This window comes from Trachypithecus francoisi, unplaced genomic scaffold, assembly GCF_009764315.1.
Source record: "Trachypithecus francoisi isolate TF-2019V2 unplaced genomic scaffold, Tfra_2.0 Lachesis_group11, whole genome shotgun sequence".
NCBI lineage: Eukaryota > Metazoa > Chordata > Mammalia > Primates > Cercopithecidae > Trachypithecus > Trachypithecus francoisi.
In genome coordinates, this window is record NW_022681456.1 from 122,718,002 (window position 1) to 122,734,286 (window position 16,285).

Below are 16,285 nucleotides of genomic sequence, written 5' to 3' on the forward strand. Positions count from 1 at the left end.
CCTCACCCCAAAAGGGGTATCATTTCCATTCCCTTGACTTTAAGGTAAATTAAGAGAAATTTATAAAGCACTCAAAAGAATATTCAATTCAATATGTGGTGGACAGTTGAGAAATTATGTGTTATCTGCGTCATGGAAAAGCAACTTTCAAAAAGAAAACATTTCCTCTGAGGTTTTCACAAATAAGTGAAACTGTGAACCCTCGTATGTACTGTGAAAGGACGATTTGAGGAGCATCTCTGATTAGCAGCAGGTTTATTATTCTTTCCTCATTTCATGTTATACTTAGTAAAACAAACCATACTTGTATATACACATTCACACACACTGAAGATGCAAGATGAAGAAAGATACATGACATTGAATGTACGGTCAAAGAAAAGGAGTTCTACCCAAACAGCTCAACTTACATTTAAAGGTATAGAATTTAATTTCGTTTTTCAATTGGTGTGAATTAATTAACATTGTAGTTTTCCATATTCTCTTCTATTGTGTTATTGGACTGTTTCATTATTTGGGTGCTTTTCTTTCTCTATCTCTGTATCTTTCTTCCCTTCCCTCTCTTTCAGTATTAATAATGATTTAAAAATAACAACCACTCTTACCATTTAAGAAACACCAGTTGCAGGCACTGTACAGAGTGTTTTATCTATGTTCCTTCATTTAATCTTACAAATTTCCCATAAGGTATCTCTCTCTCTCTCTCTCCCATTTATCAATGTGGAGCTAATGCTTACTTGTAATATTTTGTCTGATGTAATTTCTTAAGGACATTCTCTGAGGAAATATGCACACTTAATTAAAATTAATAATTTCAAATTAGTGAATATTTGGTGCCATTCACCTCCTTATCATTCATAGAATACGGTGTTTTAATGCTTTTTAAATTTTTTTTGAGACAGGGTTTCACTATTGTTGCTCAGGCTGGAGTGCAATGGCATAATCTCGGCTCACTGCAATCTCTGCCTCCCGGATTCAAGTGATTCTCCTGGCTCAGCCTTCTAAGTAGCTGAGATTACAGGTGCCCACCACCATGCCTGGCTAATTTTTTTCATTTTTAGTAGAGACAGGGTTTTACCATGTTGGCCAGGCTGGTCTTAAACTCCTGAGCTCAGGTGATCCACCCGCCTTAGTATTCCAAAGTGTTGGGATTGCAGGCATGAGCCAACGCGCCCGGCCTTTAATACTAATTTTTAATTCAACTTCTCTAAAACTTTAAAATATGCTCTTCACCAGGTTGACTCAAAATAAAGTTTATGCACCAGCAATCAACAATTTAATTTACCACTTCAAGCATACCCTCCATACATAGTGCAATTCCATCATGCCACCTGAATGTGATATGGCAAAAGAGATAAGCAGAAATTAAAGACACAAATAACCACAGTTATAGAGACTGTCTGTTCTGTTCTATTGCTTTCTAAATATTTATCTTTTAATAACTTCACCCATGAAAATGTTACTTATCTCTTGACTCCTTCCACAAGTATCATCCATCACTGATTCATCTTAGAGTTACACACCTGCTATGTGTAAAAAATGTATTGTTTCTTTCATGTCAATTTTTACAGATTCCCATATTTTCAAGTCTTTGCTGCCTATGCTCAGTTTTTATTTCATTTTTGGAAACTAGAGATATTAAACCTGAAAGACTACAAAATATAGTGACTTCTCTGTAGACTTTTTTCCACACTCTGTTCATAAATGTCTTTCTGAGGCCAAAATGTGCAGATTTTCAGCTCCCAGATATTTAAGCGACACATACTAATATTTTATGTTTTGTACCTTTAGGTAGTATTTATTAAAGCTTGAGGTAAGACATATCTCATGTGAATTAGATTGACAATTTGAGCCTTGGGGTTATGATATTCATTCATATAACTTAATTTTGTGATGGCGTATTTGTAAATCTTTTTTTTTTTTTTTTGAGGCAGAGTCTCGCTCTGTCGCCCAGACTGGAGTGCAGTGGCGCAATCTCGGCTCACTGCAAGCTCCGCCTCCGGGTTCACGCCATCTCCTGCCTCAGCCTCCGAGTAGCTGGGACTACAGGCGCCCGCCACCTCGCCCGGCTAGTTTTTTGTATTTTTAGTAGAGACGGGGTTTCACCATGTTAGCCAGGATGGTCTCGATCTCCTGATCTCGTGATCCGCCCGTCTCGGCCTCCCAAAGTGCTGGGATTACAGGCTTGAGCCACCGCGCCCGGCCGTATTTGTAAATCTTTTCTCATATATTGAAAAATCTTTGTTGCCAGGGATAGTAAGAAATTACATAGCTGCTTTATCCCACTATGCATATATAGTAGTTTCAGAATCACTATAGAAATAATATTGTACTAAGATAGTTAGTTAAAACAGATTAAAATGTTTTGCAGGTTTAAAAATCCTTAAGATATATTCCACTGAGCATGCACCATTAAATGTTTTAAAATCACTTTAAGTAATTCCTCTCTCTATAGTGAAGACACTAGCAATACCTAGTTAGATTCCTTTTCTTCATTTTTTATGGATTTTTTTCATTTTTGTTTAACTTACTTTATAGTAATGTAAAACATTTACGTATTTTCAGTCAAACTTATATAATAAAGGGCCAACTGTGGCAGCTTATGCCATTAATCCCAGCACTTTGGAAGGAGGAGGCAGGATGATCACTTGAAACCAGGAGTTCAAGACCTGCCTGGGCAACAAATGAAGACTCCCATCTCTACAAACAATAGAGATAAAAAAATTAGTCAGTCATGGTGGCACATGCCTGTAATCCTAGCTACACAGGGTGCTCAGGCCGGAGGATCTCTGAGCCCAGGAGCTCAAGGTTACAATGAGCTATAAAGGTGCCACACTGCACTCCAGCCTGAGCAACAGAGTGAGACCCTGTCTCAAATAAATAAATACAAAGTTAAAAAATTAAAAAAATTACTTTCAGAGAAATCCACCTTGAATAAATCCAGCACCCTTCATAAAATTGTACCATTTTGTATTTCTATATTTTCGGTGTTTACTTAGCTATTCTCACTCTTTTGTTCTTCCAAGTAACTTTATAAAAAATTATTCAGGCTCACTCACCACAAACAACAAAAAATAAAACAACCCGATGTAGCTTTTACATCTAAATTACTTCCTAGTTTGTCATTCAACTTAGGGAGAATTTATATTTATGACACATAGTTTTCCAAGAACATGATCAAATTAATATTATTCAGTTTTCAGTTAGTTTAGTTTAGTTTTGTTTGTATTGGGTTGGGGCACTTGTCGATTTTCTGTCTAGTTTTCTTTTTGTTTGTTTGTTTTTGTGGTTAACTATCCATGAGGAATGAATTTCTTTCATCTATGTTTTCACAGTGGTTACTGGATTATACAGGGCACTGATTTTAGAATGTTATTTTTATAAATGCAGCTACTATGTTTTGTTCCTGGAATTATGGTATTTTTTTCAATTGATTGTACTCACATTACCTTCAAATAATTTTACCTTCTTTTTCTAATATTTCTACCTGTAATTAGAATATTTTTTCTTCATTGCATTATATGTTACCTCTTCATATTAAAAAGTAGTGGAGATTTGAGATAGCTTTCTTTTTCTGGACTTAAGCAGGAAAGCTTCTTTCAGTTCTCTCAATTCAATAAGATGTTAGCTTCATTAAACATAAAACTATTACGTTGAACAGGTATCCATTAACTTCTCTTTCTTAACATAAAGGTATAAGATTTTATCAATTTCATTCTTTACATCTATTGAGATGATGATAGATTTTTCCCTAACTTTATAATATAATATTAACACGGATTTTCTACTATTGAATAATCTTTACATTCCTAGAATAAACCAAACATGGTTATAATATATTTTGATTGCTGATAATGTATTTAACATTTTTGTATAGACATTCATAAGACTGATTTTGGTTTTTTATTTTATTATTTCTGGTTTTGAGTGGTAAAAAGGCTTGTGTTTTAACCATTATAAGTTAAATTAAACCACTTTCTTACAGGATAAAATACAGGATAATGAAAGTGTTACTTTCTCCATTATTCAACATCTCTTAAAAATTTTTTTACTTTTATTTTTATTTTATTATTATTATTTTTTGAGACGGAGTCTCGCTGTGTCGCCCAGGTTGGAGTGCAGTGGCGCAGTCTCAGCTCACTGCAACCTGAAGTGCTTGGGAGAAATAATTGAGTCTGGGTTGAATTTCAACTGCCTTCCACAACTTTTTTTTTCCTAATGTTTTCTGGTAATTATTTTTTAAGTTTTAAAATAAATACATGACATTTTTAATACACTGTGCTTGATTTCTTGGAATTTATTGCTTATCAATATTAACATATCAAAAATTCAAAAACAATCTGAGAAATGTGTCATATGCATTAAATGAATTCTGATAAAATTATTTTAGTATCTTTGACAACGTTATAATAAGAGAAAACCTGCAAACTACTTATGTAAAATATAATTCTATAGGGTTCATCATGTGCTTTTCTGACAGGGCTTGGCAGCTTCAAATGTAGTTTCTCTATTTTATCCAGGTTTAAAGTGTATTTAGAATATAAATTTCAGCATTAGTAATTCGATTTATTGACGGAACAATAAGAATATTTCAGTTACAACAGAGGATTCTTATCAATTATTATGATAGATTTACATAAATTATCTTTGATAAGGACAAAATGTTTCACAAAGTATAGATATTCACTTATTCAGTGTAACACAATTATTCATGTAATTTCGTAAGTCAGTGCCCAGAAGACCTAAATCCTCTGGATGAGACTCTCTAATGTCTGTCCAATGATAGCAGTTTCTTGAATAATAATCATTGAACAAGCACTCTTATTTTTAAACTTGACAGTGTAAATATATGAAAAATGAAACAGTTCTTAAAAGTTTACCATGTAATAAGAAGATGAAACATTATTCATGACTTACGAAGGATTTTAGGGTTTTTTTGATTAGAATAGCAGGATGCCTAAAGCCATATTTAGTTCTGATTCATCCTTAGTAAATAAAAAAGGCTCAAAGGACTTGTAAATGTTATATTAATGATGAATTAGAAGGTGTTTATGTGGATATACATGTATTATCTGTAAATGCATGTGCATGTGCGTGAGTGCATGTGTCTCTGTAATGGTTGGAAAATTATTCAGTATATAGAGTAAAATTCTTTCTACAAGTTAATAATGTTAAATATTAGCAATTTCTTAGGATTTGATATGACATGTAACATAGCTTCTGACCATCCAGAGTGTTATCGTTATTAAATAAATGTATATATTTTTCTATTTACTTAGTCTGCATTCCTTTGTTTGCCTAATATCCTTTGAAACCCAACCTTATATATTGTACAATCCTATTATTACAATTGATATTATATTACCCCCTGTAAACATACTTTTCTAAACTAATTCATGTGATTAATGTCTCAGATTATTCAGTGGTGTTGCACTGGTATAAAATCTTACTGGGAATATCTGGAACCATTAATGGTATTCTGGCTTTGACTTTGATCTCCCTGATCCTATTGGGTAAGTTACAAGATCTTAATTAAATAAAAGTATGAAAGATGTTTACTTGTTTCTTGTAAATCTTTTTATAATTATTCATTCATTCTTCACGACATTAACCAAGATTGAATTAGAAGCTACTGCATGTAAAACTCTATTAGTACACTACACGGTGCTATATTTAATATGCAATCAAATCAGGTAAGTATCTTGTCCTCAAGTGGCATACAGTCTAATACGGAGAAAGGAGTGTATGTGTAGAGTGTGTGTGTGTATGTGTGGTATTTGAAACCATTTTTCTGTGTTTCTTAGATACTGGTAATAGATACAATTTTACTGTTTTGCTTAAACATTTTAATGTATTTTATCTAAGGTTGTATTTAGTTTGCTTTTCCTTTTGTCCAACAAATATTCACTGAACAACTACAATACTCCAAATATTACAAATTCCCCAAAACTTTTAAGAAAAGAATAGTCAGGATGAGGAATGTTATATTCTAGTGGGAGAAGCAGGTATTAAGTAATTATGTTACAATGTGCTGAATACAGTATTGGAGGTTGCAGCAAAACATTAAGAAAGGATGAAAAGAGCCTATACACTGCCCAGAGCAGAAACTTGACTTCATTTACTATTGTATTACCAGTTCACAGGAATGCCTGGCATAGAATAAATTTTCACCAAGTATGTGTTGTATAAATGAATTGATTGTGTAAGATTTTGAATTCTTTCCATCCATAGACATGAAAATTTTAAAAAGATCCTAGTGATCCCCTCAATTATTTCTTGTTCCAATCATCAGAATCATCCCAATGAATGTGTCTCTGAGACATTCCACAGAGAAGATATTTACCTAACCTTAAAATATTCAAGTTTCTCAGGGAGTATTGCTAAAATGCCAAAAAGGAAGTCATTCAAATACCACCGAGCATGAGGATACTGGAGACCTAAAAATGAATAACGGCACAAGAAGAAATACAAGTAATAAGGACCTTTGTGTTTCGAGATCTGCAGACCAGACAGGTGTGCCTCAAGGCTTTGGCTTATCCTTGTTTTAATCTTTTGGACTCTCTAAATGTTGAGCATTTTTGAACAGGTATGCAATAGATTAAACTAACATATAAAGGTTTGGTATAAATCTACTTTTCATTCAAAACTTGATTTAGATTCTTTTTCTTTTCTTTTTTTTTTTTTGAGACGGAATATCGCTCTGTCGCGCAGATATCTTTAAACTGGTTGCAGTGGGAGAAAAATTGTAAAACAACATAAGAAATAGGCTCTTGCCTCCAGGAATTTAAAATCAAGTTGATACATACAAATACGGAAAGTTAGTTGTTATTAAAAAGCAGTATGTAAATAGCCATTCTTGCTTGTCACTTATTTATTCTTCTTTTTCTGAAACACAGACTGGATAAAAGTCAATATTTTAAAAGTTATTCGTTATATTTTAAGCTTAGACTTTTAAGCTTAGAAATTCTAGTCTGACAGAATTTTGATAACATTACCTTCTATTTTTAAATGTTTAAGTTGAACTTTTAAATACTTAACTGATAATTTTGACACTTATTTTATTGTATGAGATGATATATTATGACTTTCCAGATAAATGCATAATTATTATAAAAGGATTTTTTCTAATCTGCTAGTTCATATCACATATTTTATGTTCTACTGATTGACACTCTCTTCATTTGGCTTATCTGTCTGTTTCACAGGTATACATCCCAAACCAATAGAGATATTGTAGCTTTGTCTCATATTTTATTGTCTCCCTATCTCTAATGTCTGTCATTGTGTTGGGTATCATTGCAATAACACCTTAGAAATGTTAAGGCGGCTTTGGTAGGTAAACATGGAATCATATACATGTCATTAAACATTAATTAAAGTAGGTATAAATACTGTATATTGAGCTATAATATATTTATTTCCTATTCCTTTTTTTTAACTGAGGTACAATTCAAAAACTTGAACCTTTAAAAGTAAACAATTTCATGACGTTTAGAACCTTCAAACATTGTGCAACTACCATGTTTATCTAACTGAAAAACTTTTCCCAAAAATAAATCCCTTACATACCCAATAAGCAAATCACTCTCCATTCTCCCCACATTTAGCCTCTGACAACTACAAATCTTCTTTCAGTCTATACGGATTTACCTATTCTGGATTTTCATGTAATAGAATCACACAATATTTGGCCTTGGGTTTCTTTCACTTAGCGTAATGTTGTTGAAGTTCATCCACATTTTATTTCTTTTTATGGGTGAGTAATAGTCCATTGTGTGTGTATATCTGTAAATATAGAAACATACATATTTATATGTATCTCTATATCTATAAATATTGATAGTCATATGTATATCTGTAAATACAGATATGCACAATGTTTGTGTGTGCAGAGCTTAAAGGTCAGTCCGATGCGAGATCTTAGGACCTTTTCAGGTAATTTCTGAGCATGCACCCAGCCCGGGGCTTGTACCTGGCCTTCCAGATTTTCAGGATTATGTGAGAGCTTTTCAAAGTCCTTATTCCTGGACTTATTCCTGGAAAAGCTCATCCCCCAGCTTTTCCTCTCAAGCTTTTCAGTTAGTCCTGTTGTTTGTTCCAACTATTATACGTTGCCTCATGTGACAAAAGCTAACACATTTAACTTAATTTTTACAAATATCCTTTGGTAGCCTCATGGCAGATATCTAAGTCTTCTTTACTGGCGGTGATATCTACTGCTAAAACAATTCAAGAGTCCATAGATGCTCTGGATTTCATGGAAGCTCATGAAAGACAAACTCAGTTACTGTTGTCTGCTAATTCTACAAATAACACCTCACCTGACTTGAATCAAAATCACCACTGATAGCAAGGCCATCTCTTTGCTAGGCCAAACACACAACTTACAGTCAGGCCCCTGGTCCAGGGTGAGCCCTGAGAAAAAGAGAGTTTATATTGGACCCCAAAAGACAGATGGGTCCCAGGTTGGATAATCTCTGGTAGAATGATGAAACAATTGCAATACTTACTGGGGTTGGATGACAACAGTGCCAGGCTTCTCCTTAGCTTCTGGAGGCAATCTTTCCTTCTGCACCTCCTTCTGTATCCATGAGTAGCAGGATCCCGCTCCCACATAGGGATATGGTGGGCATGAAAGCAGGCCTCTTCTAGCAGATATTCACTCTTTTACCAAATTAATTGAGGTTGAGTCTCCAAAAAATAAACAACTTTGACTGGCTCTGACTGACTTTTAGACATGAATGCCCCAATTCCTCTTATTCCAGGAAGCACTCATAAATTCAAGTGATTTTTCTGGGAGGTGAATAGCTTTGAGGAGGGGTAAATTAAAGAGGCAATTCCCTGCTCAAATATTAAAATTGGTCCCATTTTGCTGAAAGATGCTTTCATCCTGGTTGTCCCTCAAGACTATTCCTTTGCTCATCCTTGAAATGGACCTTCTCAGTCAGCACGTGATCTCATGGAAAGCTTTTACACTATTGGCGGGCACCACATAGTGGAAAACAGTTAATCTTCCCCACCAGTGTGAGTGGTAAATACTCCAAGACACCAAGCAAGGCAAAGCACTGCAGGTTTGTGGTCTGTTATAGCTGACTTTGTCAAAGGAATTCTATTCTTTACCATGTTGCCTTTTAACTTCCTGGTATGGCCTATGTGTAAAGCCACTACTAGAGAGTGAAGGCTAACTATAGACTACAGAGAGTTAAGAAAAATTATTCCTTTTATTAGAGCACCTTTTTTGGATAATTGCTTTAATGAATGACCTTCAAAGCATGGGTAAATGGTTTGGGAACAGATTTAGCTAACATGTTCTATTTAGTAAAAATTTTCAGGAGAATCAATCACAATTTGCCTTCACATTTACTTGGTTGCTGTGGACTGAATTGTACCCTCCCCTTAATTCATATATTGAAACTCTAACCCCCGATGTGACGGGATTTGGAGATGCGGTCTTTAGGAAGTAATTAGATTTAGATGAGGTCGTGTGGATATGTCTTACTTAGTTTGGGGTGCCACAGCAAATTACCATAAGCTAGGTTGCTTATAAACAACAGATATTTATTCCTCACAGTTCTAAAGACTGGAAGTCTGAGATCACAGTGGCAGCACGGTTGGGTTCTGGTGAGGGCCCTCTTCTCTGTTGCAGACTGCCAACTTCTCACTGAAATCTCTCACGGCAGATAGCAGAATGACTCAAGTTATCTCAGGACGCTTACAAGTACTAATCCCATTCTGATCTTCATCTGTTCTTAGCTCCCAAATGCCCACCTCCTAATACCATCATATTAGGAGGTAGGATTTCAGCATATGAATTTTGGGGTATGCAAACATTCAGTTCATAAAGTTTTACCTCTGAATTCCCAAAATTCATGTCCTTCTAACATGTCAAATGGAAAAGACAACACACCAAAAGAGAAAGATATATTTGCAAATCATGTGTCAGATAGGGGTATAATATTCAGAATATATAAAGAACACTTATAACTCAAAAACACAACCCAATTTAAAAATAAGCAAAGGACATGAATAGACATTTCTCCAAAGAACACTATACAAAAGGCCAGTAAGCACTTGCAAAGATGTTTAATAAGATTATTCATTAGAGAAATGTGAAATCAAAACCAGGGTGGAAAGCCACTGCACACCCACCAGGATGGCTATAGTCACACAAAAAGAACAAATGTTAGTGAGGATGTGGATAAATCGCTCACATATTGCTGGTAGAAATATAAAATTTTATAGTACTGTGGAAAACAGTTTGACAGTTCCTCAAACTATCACATGACCCGACATTCAACTTTTAGGTATATATCCAATAAGATGGAAGACATATGTCCTTACAAAAATTTGTACATGAATGTTCATAGTAACAATATTCATAATAGCTGAAGAATGGAAGCGGCTCAGATATCTGTCCATCAGCTGATAAAGAGATAAACAAAATGCACTACATACATGTTGTGAAATATTCTTACAACCATAAAATAGAATGTAGTACTGATACATGCTACAACTTTTACAAGCCTTGAAAACATGGTGCTGAATGAATGAAAAAGCAGATGCAAAAGGCAACATATTGTATGATTTCATTTATATGAAGGGTCCATCATAGTCAACCGCATAGTGACATAAAGTGGGCTAGTGGTTGCCAGGGCTGTGGAAGTAGAAAATGAGTAGTGACTACTTAGTGTTTATATGTAATGCAAATGCTCTAGAATGAGATAGTAGTGGCAGTTGTACAACATTGTGGGTGTATTAAAAGCCACTGCATTTGCACTTTAAGATGGCCAAAATGGTGAATTTTATGTTATGTGAAGAAAAATAGTCATGGTAAAAAATAAATAAAAAGAGAGAGATTGCAATGGGTCATAAGTTAAAATAGTTATATTGGCCTTTTTAAATATTTTTATATATATCTCACTTTTTCTCAGTACTATGCCAAAAATCTCAATATTTTCCATTTAATTTAATTTTCCTTAATATTAATTTAGGAAAATCAAAGAACTACATAATATTGCAGTTATTGAGAGGTTGAAAATACAGAAGTTGAAAATAAAGTGTTATCATTCTCGGCATAATTTAATCATTTAATTATTAATTATTTAATATTAAGAGGGAGAAGGGGATACACATACACAACTACAAGGAGAGTGATTTGAAAACTTTGTGTGGTTTTTATTTGCATTTCCTCTAATGATCAGTGATGTGAACCACGATGAGGTACTAACTCACATCAGTCAGAATGGCTATTATTAGAAAGTCAAAAAATAACATGCTGGTGAGGGTGTGGAGAAAAAGGGATGCTTATACCCTGATGGTGGAAGTGTAAATTTGTTCAGCCATTATGGGAGACTGTGTGGCAATTCCTCAAAGATCTAAAGACAGAAATACCATTCAAATTCAACCCAGCAATCCCATTACTGGGTATATACCCAAAGGAATGTAAATCATTCTATTGTAAAGACACATGTATGTGTATGTTCATTGCAGCACTATTCACTATAGAAAAACATGGAATCAACCTAAATGGACATCAATAGTAGACTGGATAAAGAAAATGTACATATACACCATGGAATACTATGCAGCCATAAAAAAGAATGAGATCATGTTCTTTGCAGAGACATGGATGGGGCTGGAGGCTATTATCCTTAGCAAACTAATGCAGGAACAGAAAGCCAAACATCGCATGTTCTCACTTGTAAGTGGGAGTAAATGATGAGAACACATGGACACATGGAGGGAAAAAACATACACACTGGGGCCTACTTGAAGGTGAAGGGTGGGAGGAGGGAGAGGATCAGAACAAATAACTAATGGGTACTGGGCGCTACCCGGATGTTGAAATAATCTATACATCAAACCCCCATGACACAAATTTACCTATGTAACAAACCTGCATGTGTACCCCTGAACTTAAAAGTAAAAAATAACCTTTGTGTGGATAAATTCTAAGTGACACAAATTATATTTTATCTAATCTCTCAAATAGCTATTTTATTTTGTTCATGCTATTTTTGTCAATATAATAGATCTTGGCATCAAAATTCCCCTTATGTCTAGCTTTTGCTTCATCTCATTAAATTGTCTTAATTTCCAAGGACCATCATTTGTGTTTTGGCCATCTTTTATGTGTGGACAATTTGCTATGAGTGATTTTATTGTAGCTCAACTCTTATTTATACAATATATAAGTATTGTTCTTACTGCCGATTTTCAGAGATGCATATGTACTTTAATTTCATTTTGTTTTCTACATTTCTCTGTAGTATTATGCCAATCAGAATGGCTCAAATACCAAGGGAAGTGTTACTGGTTCTCTAATGAGATGAAAAGTTGGAATGACAGTTATGTGTATTGTTTGGAAAGAAAATCTCATCTACTAATCATACAGGACGAACTTGAAATGGTAATTGGTCTAGTATCAGGGTTATGGCATCTTTGCAGTTGAAAATGGCTTTCCTTAAATATCTTTCCATCTTTGCATTAAATCATCATTTACTTTGATTATGAAGTTTTGGGCACTGTCTTAAATTTTGTTTTCCAAGCAAGTGCCTCACTTCTCATGCTGGATCTGGCCCAAATTCATATATTCAACTTGCAATTGTGTGTGTGTGTAACATACATATGATGTAACGTGTGTATAAGTGAGATATGAATTGATTATCATAAGAATCCCCATGCAGAGTGCTCTTTTGCAATAAAATTTAAAATCTTCAGTGTGTCTGAATTGCTAAAATATTTTGTTCATTTAGTCCCTCATTGTCCACATTTTAGGCTTTTATACAGAAAAACCTAAGACAATCAAACTACGTATGGATGGGGCTTAACTTTACTTCATTGAAAATGACATGGACTTGGGTGGATGGTTCTCCACTAGATCCAAAGATGTGAGTCTTTCTTAAAAGGCAATCTGATTTATTGTCTGTTGTAGAATATGTCTCCTCCAGGTTCACCAAATTCAACTCTGAAATAGTTACTGGTACTACAGAATTCAGAAGAATGAAAATTAATTTAGTATTTACAGGAGTAATGATAGATATTTTGGCTTGATTTTTAAAGAAAAAGGATTTGAAAAAGGTAGTTTATGATTTTAAAACTTCTCACACTTTATATAGAAAAGTAGCTTGCATCAGTGCGGTCTCCTGTTTTGAAAGTTCTCAATGCTTTCTTTAGCCATCTTCAGTAATAAAATAAAACCAACGTGCATTTTTTGTGTTATGTGATTATCACAATGTTAAAATATAAACAATATATACAACATAGAACAAGATTATCCAAAAGTCTCTGAACAAATGCATGGAATTATTGATTTTAAAAGTTCTGTCAATATTTTCGTGTGCATTATTTTATAATAAAATATTTAATTAAAAATATAATTAGTAAAACAGGTAAATTCAAAATCCTATTCCTACGTTAGTAGGCATGATAATGGTTCCCAAAGATGTCCACATTCTAATCCCAAAATGCTGTGAAAATGTTATTTTATATGGCAAAAGAACCTTTGCAGGTATGATTAAATGAGGAATCTGGAGATAGGAATGTCATGCTGGATTATCTGGGTGGTCCCAATTAAATACCTTAGAAGAGGGAGGAGGCAGAATTAGACTGGGAGATATGAAGTGGAACACAGAGATTCACATGATGTGAAAGCACCTCTGTGAACCAAGGTACGCAAGTGGCCTCGGATTCCTCCCTAGTACATCCAGAAGGTGACTCTGCAGACATTTTGATCTTAGTCCTGTAGGGCAATCTTGGGCTTCTGATCCTCATAAGTGTAAGATAACAAATTAACCTTGTTTTAGGCCACGAAGTTTGTGGTAATTTGTCTTGGTAGTGATAGAAAAATAGTACATTATAGTAACCAACTTAATGGTGCTATTATATTCCCCTTATTTCCATTTCATCATTAAATATTAAATATTTTCTATCTGACTGCACCAAATCAATATAAAAGGTGAATAAAAACATTATTTGGATTGAAGGATAAAATTATGGATGTGTGTCATCTGAGAGTAGAGTTGTGTCACTGAACGTCATGAAGTTGCCAAACTTTGTTTTGTCCTCTTGCCACATCCATTCAACACTAGCCTTTAGGGTTGAGTTTTAACTCTAGATCATGCTTGGAGATTTTTGTCCATAATATATTCAATACAAAATTTAAATCTAAGCTTGGACAAAGTGTATTTTCTAATATGAAAATTCAGTACTTACTTGCCCTTATCAATTTGGAAGCGTTGAAGATCATGTGCACCTTTTCCAAGATTCTTTCCTGAACTTTTTCCACAGGTCAAACAAATTTATCAGAATGTATCACTAACACTACATTATTTTATATATAAATTTGTTAATATTTTTAATCTGTTACATTATAAGTAAATAATGCAATAAGTATGGAATTTATTATTTAGGTCATACATAGGTCGCTTTGTGTATTGAGTTCTTTACAAACATCAATTCATATAAATGCTAAACAATATCATGAAGTATTATTACCACCCTTATACAATTAGATATAAGAAGGAAAGAGAGGTTAAGTGAGCTGTCCAAATGGAGTTAATCTTATTTTTAATGTGACTGAACTACATGGGGCAAGAGAAGGAATACTAGAATGGGAATGTGGAAGGAAATTTACTCTTATCTCTGTTAGTTGCAGACTCTCTGGCAACTCTTGACCAACCACAGCTAACAAGGCTAAGTTACAGAGTTATTGTAATCGTTAGTGAACTCAAGTATGTAAAAATGCTTTGAAAGTTTGAATTACTTTTTTATTTAAAAGAGGATATTAGCAGAAGGCCCAAATGGATGTCTTCAGAAACAGTGCTTAACAAAGTATTCATTCTCTCTTCCCCAGATTCTTCTTAAAGGGACCAGCTAAAGAAAACAGCTGTGCTGCCATTAAGGAAAGCAAAATTTACTCTGAAACCTGCAGCAGTGTTTTCAAATGGGTTTGTCAGTATTAGAGTTTGAAAAATTCACAGTGAAATCATCAGTGATCACTATATTTGGCCTATTAGTTTCTAATATTAATCTCCAGGCGTAAGATTTTAAAGTGCAATTAAATGCCAAAATCTCTCTTCTCCCTCCATCATTGACACTGGTCTAGCCTCAGAGTAACCCGTTAACAAACTAAAATGTACCCTTCAAAATTTTTACCTGATAGTATAAACCAATGTGACTTCATGTGATCATATCCAGGATTTTTATTCATTGTTTATTTTATGCCAAATGTGATCAAATTATGCCTGCTTTTCTGTATCTTGCGTTTTAAATTCTTAATAATGTCCTAAGCAAAATTTCTTATTTCTAAGGGTTGAAATATAATGTGGATTTATACATTTTTTACCCTTTTATCAAAGAGAATTAACTTTGTTTCCAGGCTTTTGATACTCTGCACTCAGCTACAATAAACATGCTGAATGTTTTCTTAAATAGTAACACCTTTATTTCTATGATACAAGCCCTAAAAGTAGAATTACTAGGTAAAAGTGTTAAATGTGCTGTTTTATATTTTGTACAATTTTTATATTTTGCACTTTTGTTTCCAAATTTGGAAGCTTTCAGACTTATAAGAAGATATTAGGTGCAGAAAAAGAACATACTGCTTTTCTTGAACCTCTTGAGAATTACTTGCCAAATTGATGCATTTTATTATAACATTTCATTTGTTATTAGATACTTTTTGTGTATTTCCTTCCAAAAAAGGGGCTTTCTCCTACATAACCACAATAAAATTATGAAAGTCAGCAAATTTACACTGACATAGAACTATCATCTAATTCCCAAATTTCCTTCAAGGTTTGCTATTTGTCAAAATAATGTTTTTAGAGTAAAAGCATCCAGCTCAGAATCAATGTCTACATCTGGGGACTATATCTCTTTAGCCTCCTTCAATATGGAAGAGTGCGTGAATCTTCCTTGACATTCATGACCTTGACACTTTTGAATACTACACGTTGATTATTTCGTAAAATGTTCTTCAGCTGAAATATTCTGATTGTTTCTCATGGTTAGATTCCAGTTTTATCTTCTTGGCAGAAATGGCATAGAAGTGATGTAGTGAAGCTTGGTCTCTGAATCCTTTCAGGTGGTACTCAGTTTTATTTGTTCCATTATTGATTATATTTATTTCATTCACATGATTGATGTAATTTCTGCTTGAATTCACTGTAAAGTTATTATTTTCTCATTGTAATTAATGCATATTTTGGGGAAGTGACTGAGATGGCCTTAATATCCCCTTCAGCTTGGGGCTAAATTCTTCTTTTCTTTAATACTTTCAGTT

General features: G+C 33.9%; 1 protein-coding gene across 7 annotated transcripts; it reads left to right on the plus strand.

The window, feature by feature from the left end:
• Nucleotides 1–202: 202 nt before the first annotated feature.
• On the plus strand, nt 203–15,822 carry KLRF1 (killer cell lectin like receptor F1). 7 transcript variants are annotated; one of them, XM_033223437.1, is made up of 6 exons: nt 211–418; nt 5,415–5,513; nt 6,364–6,513; nt 12,270–12,409; nt 12,778–12,890; nt 14,855–15,822. In XM_033223437.1, the coding sequence occupies exons 1-6, from the start codon at nt 277–279 to the stop codon at nt 14,961–14,963; spliced, it is 753 nt and encodes a 250-aa protein (XP_033079328.1). In that variant the 5' UTR covers nt 211–276; the 3' UTR covers nt 14,964–15,822. The 7 variants fall into 7 exon arrangements, 3 of the variants coding, with proteins under 3 accessions (XP_033079330.1, XP_033079329.1, XP_033079328.1); XR_004440129.1 differs by lacking the exons at nt 12,270–12,409; nt 14,855–15,822 and adding an exon at nt 6,688–6,838 and having other exon boundaries at nt 206–418; XR_004440128.1 differs by lacking the exons at nt 12,778–12,890; nt 14,855–15,822 and adding an exon at nt 6,688–6,838 and having other exon boundaries at nt 206–418; nt 12,270–12,404.
• Nucleotides 15,823–16,285: the final 463 nt, after the last annotated feature.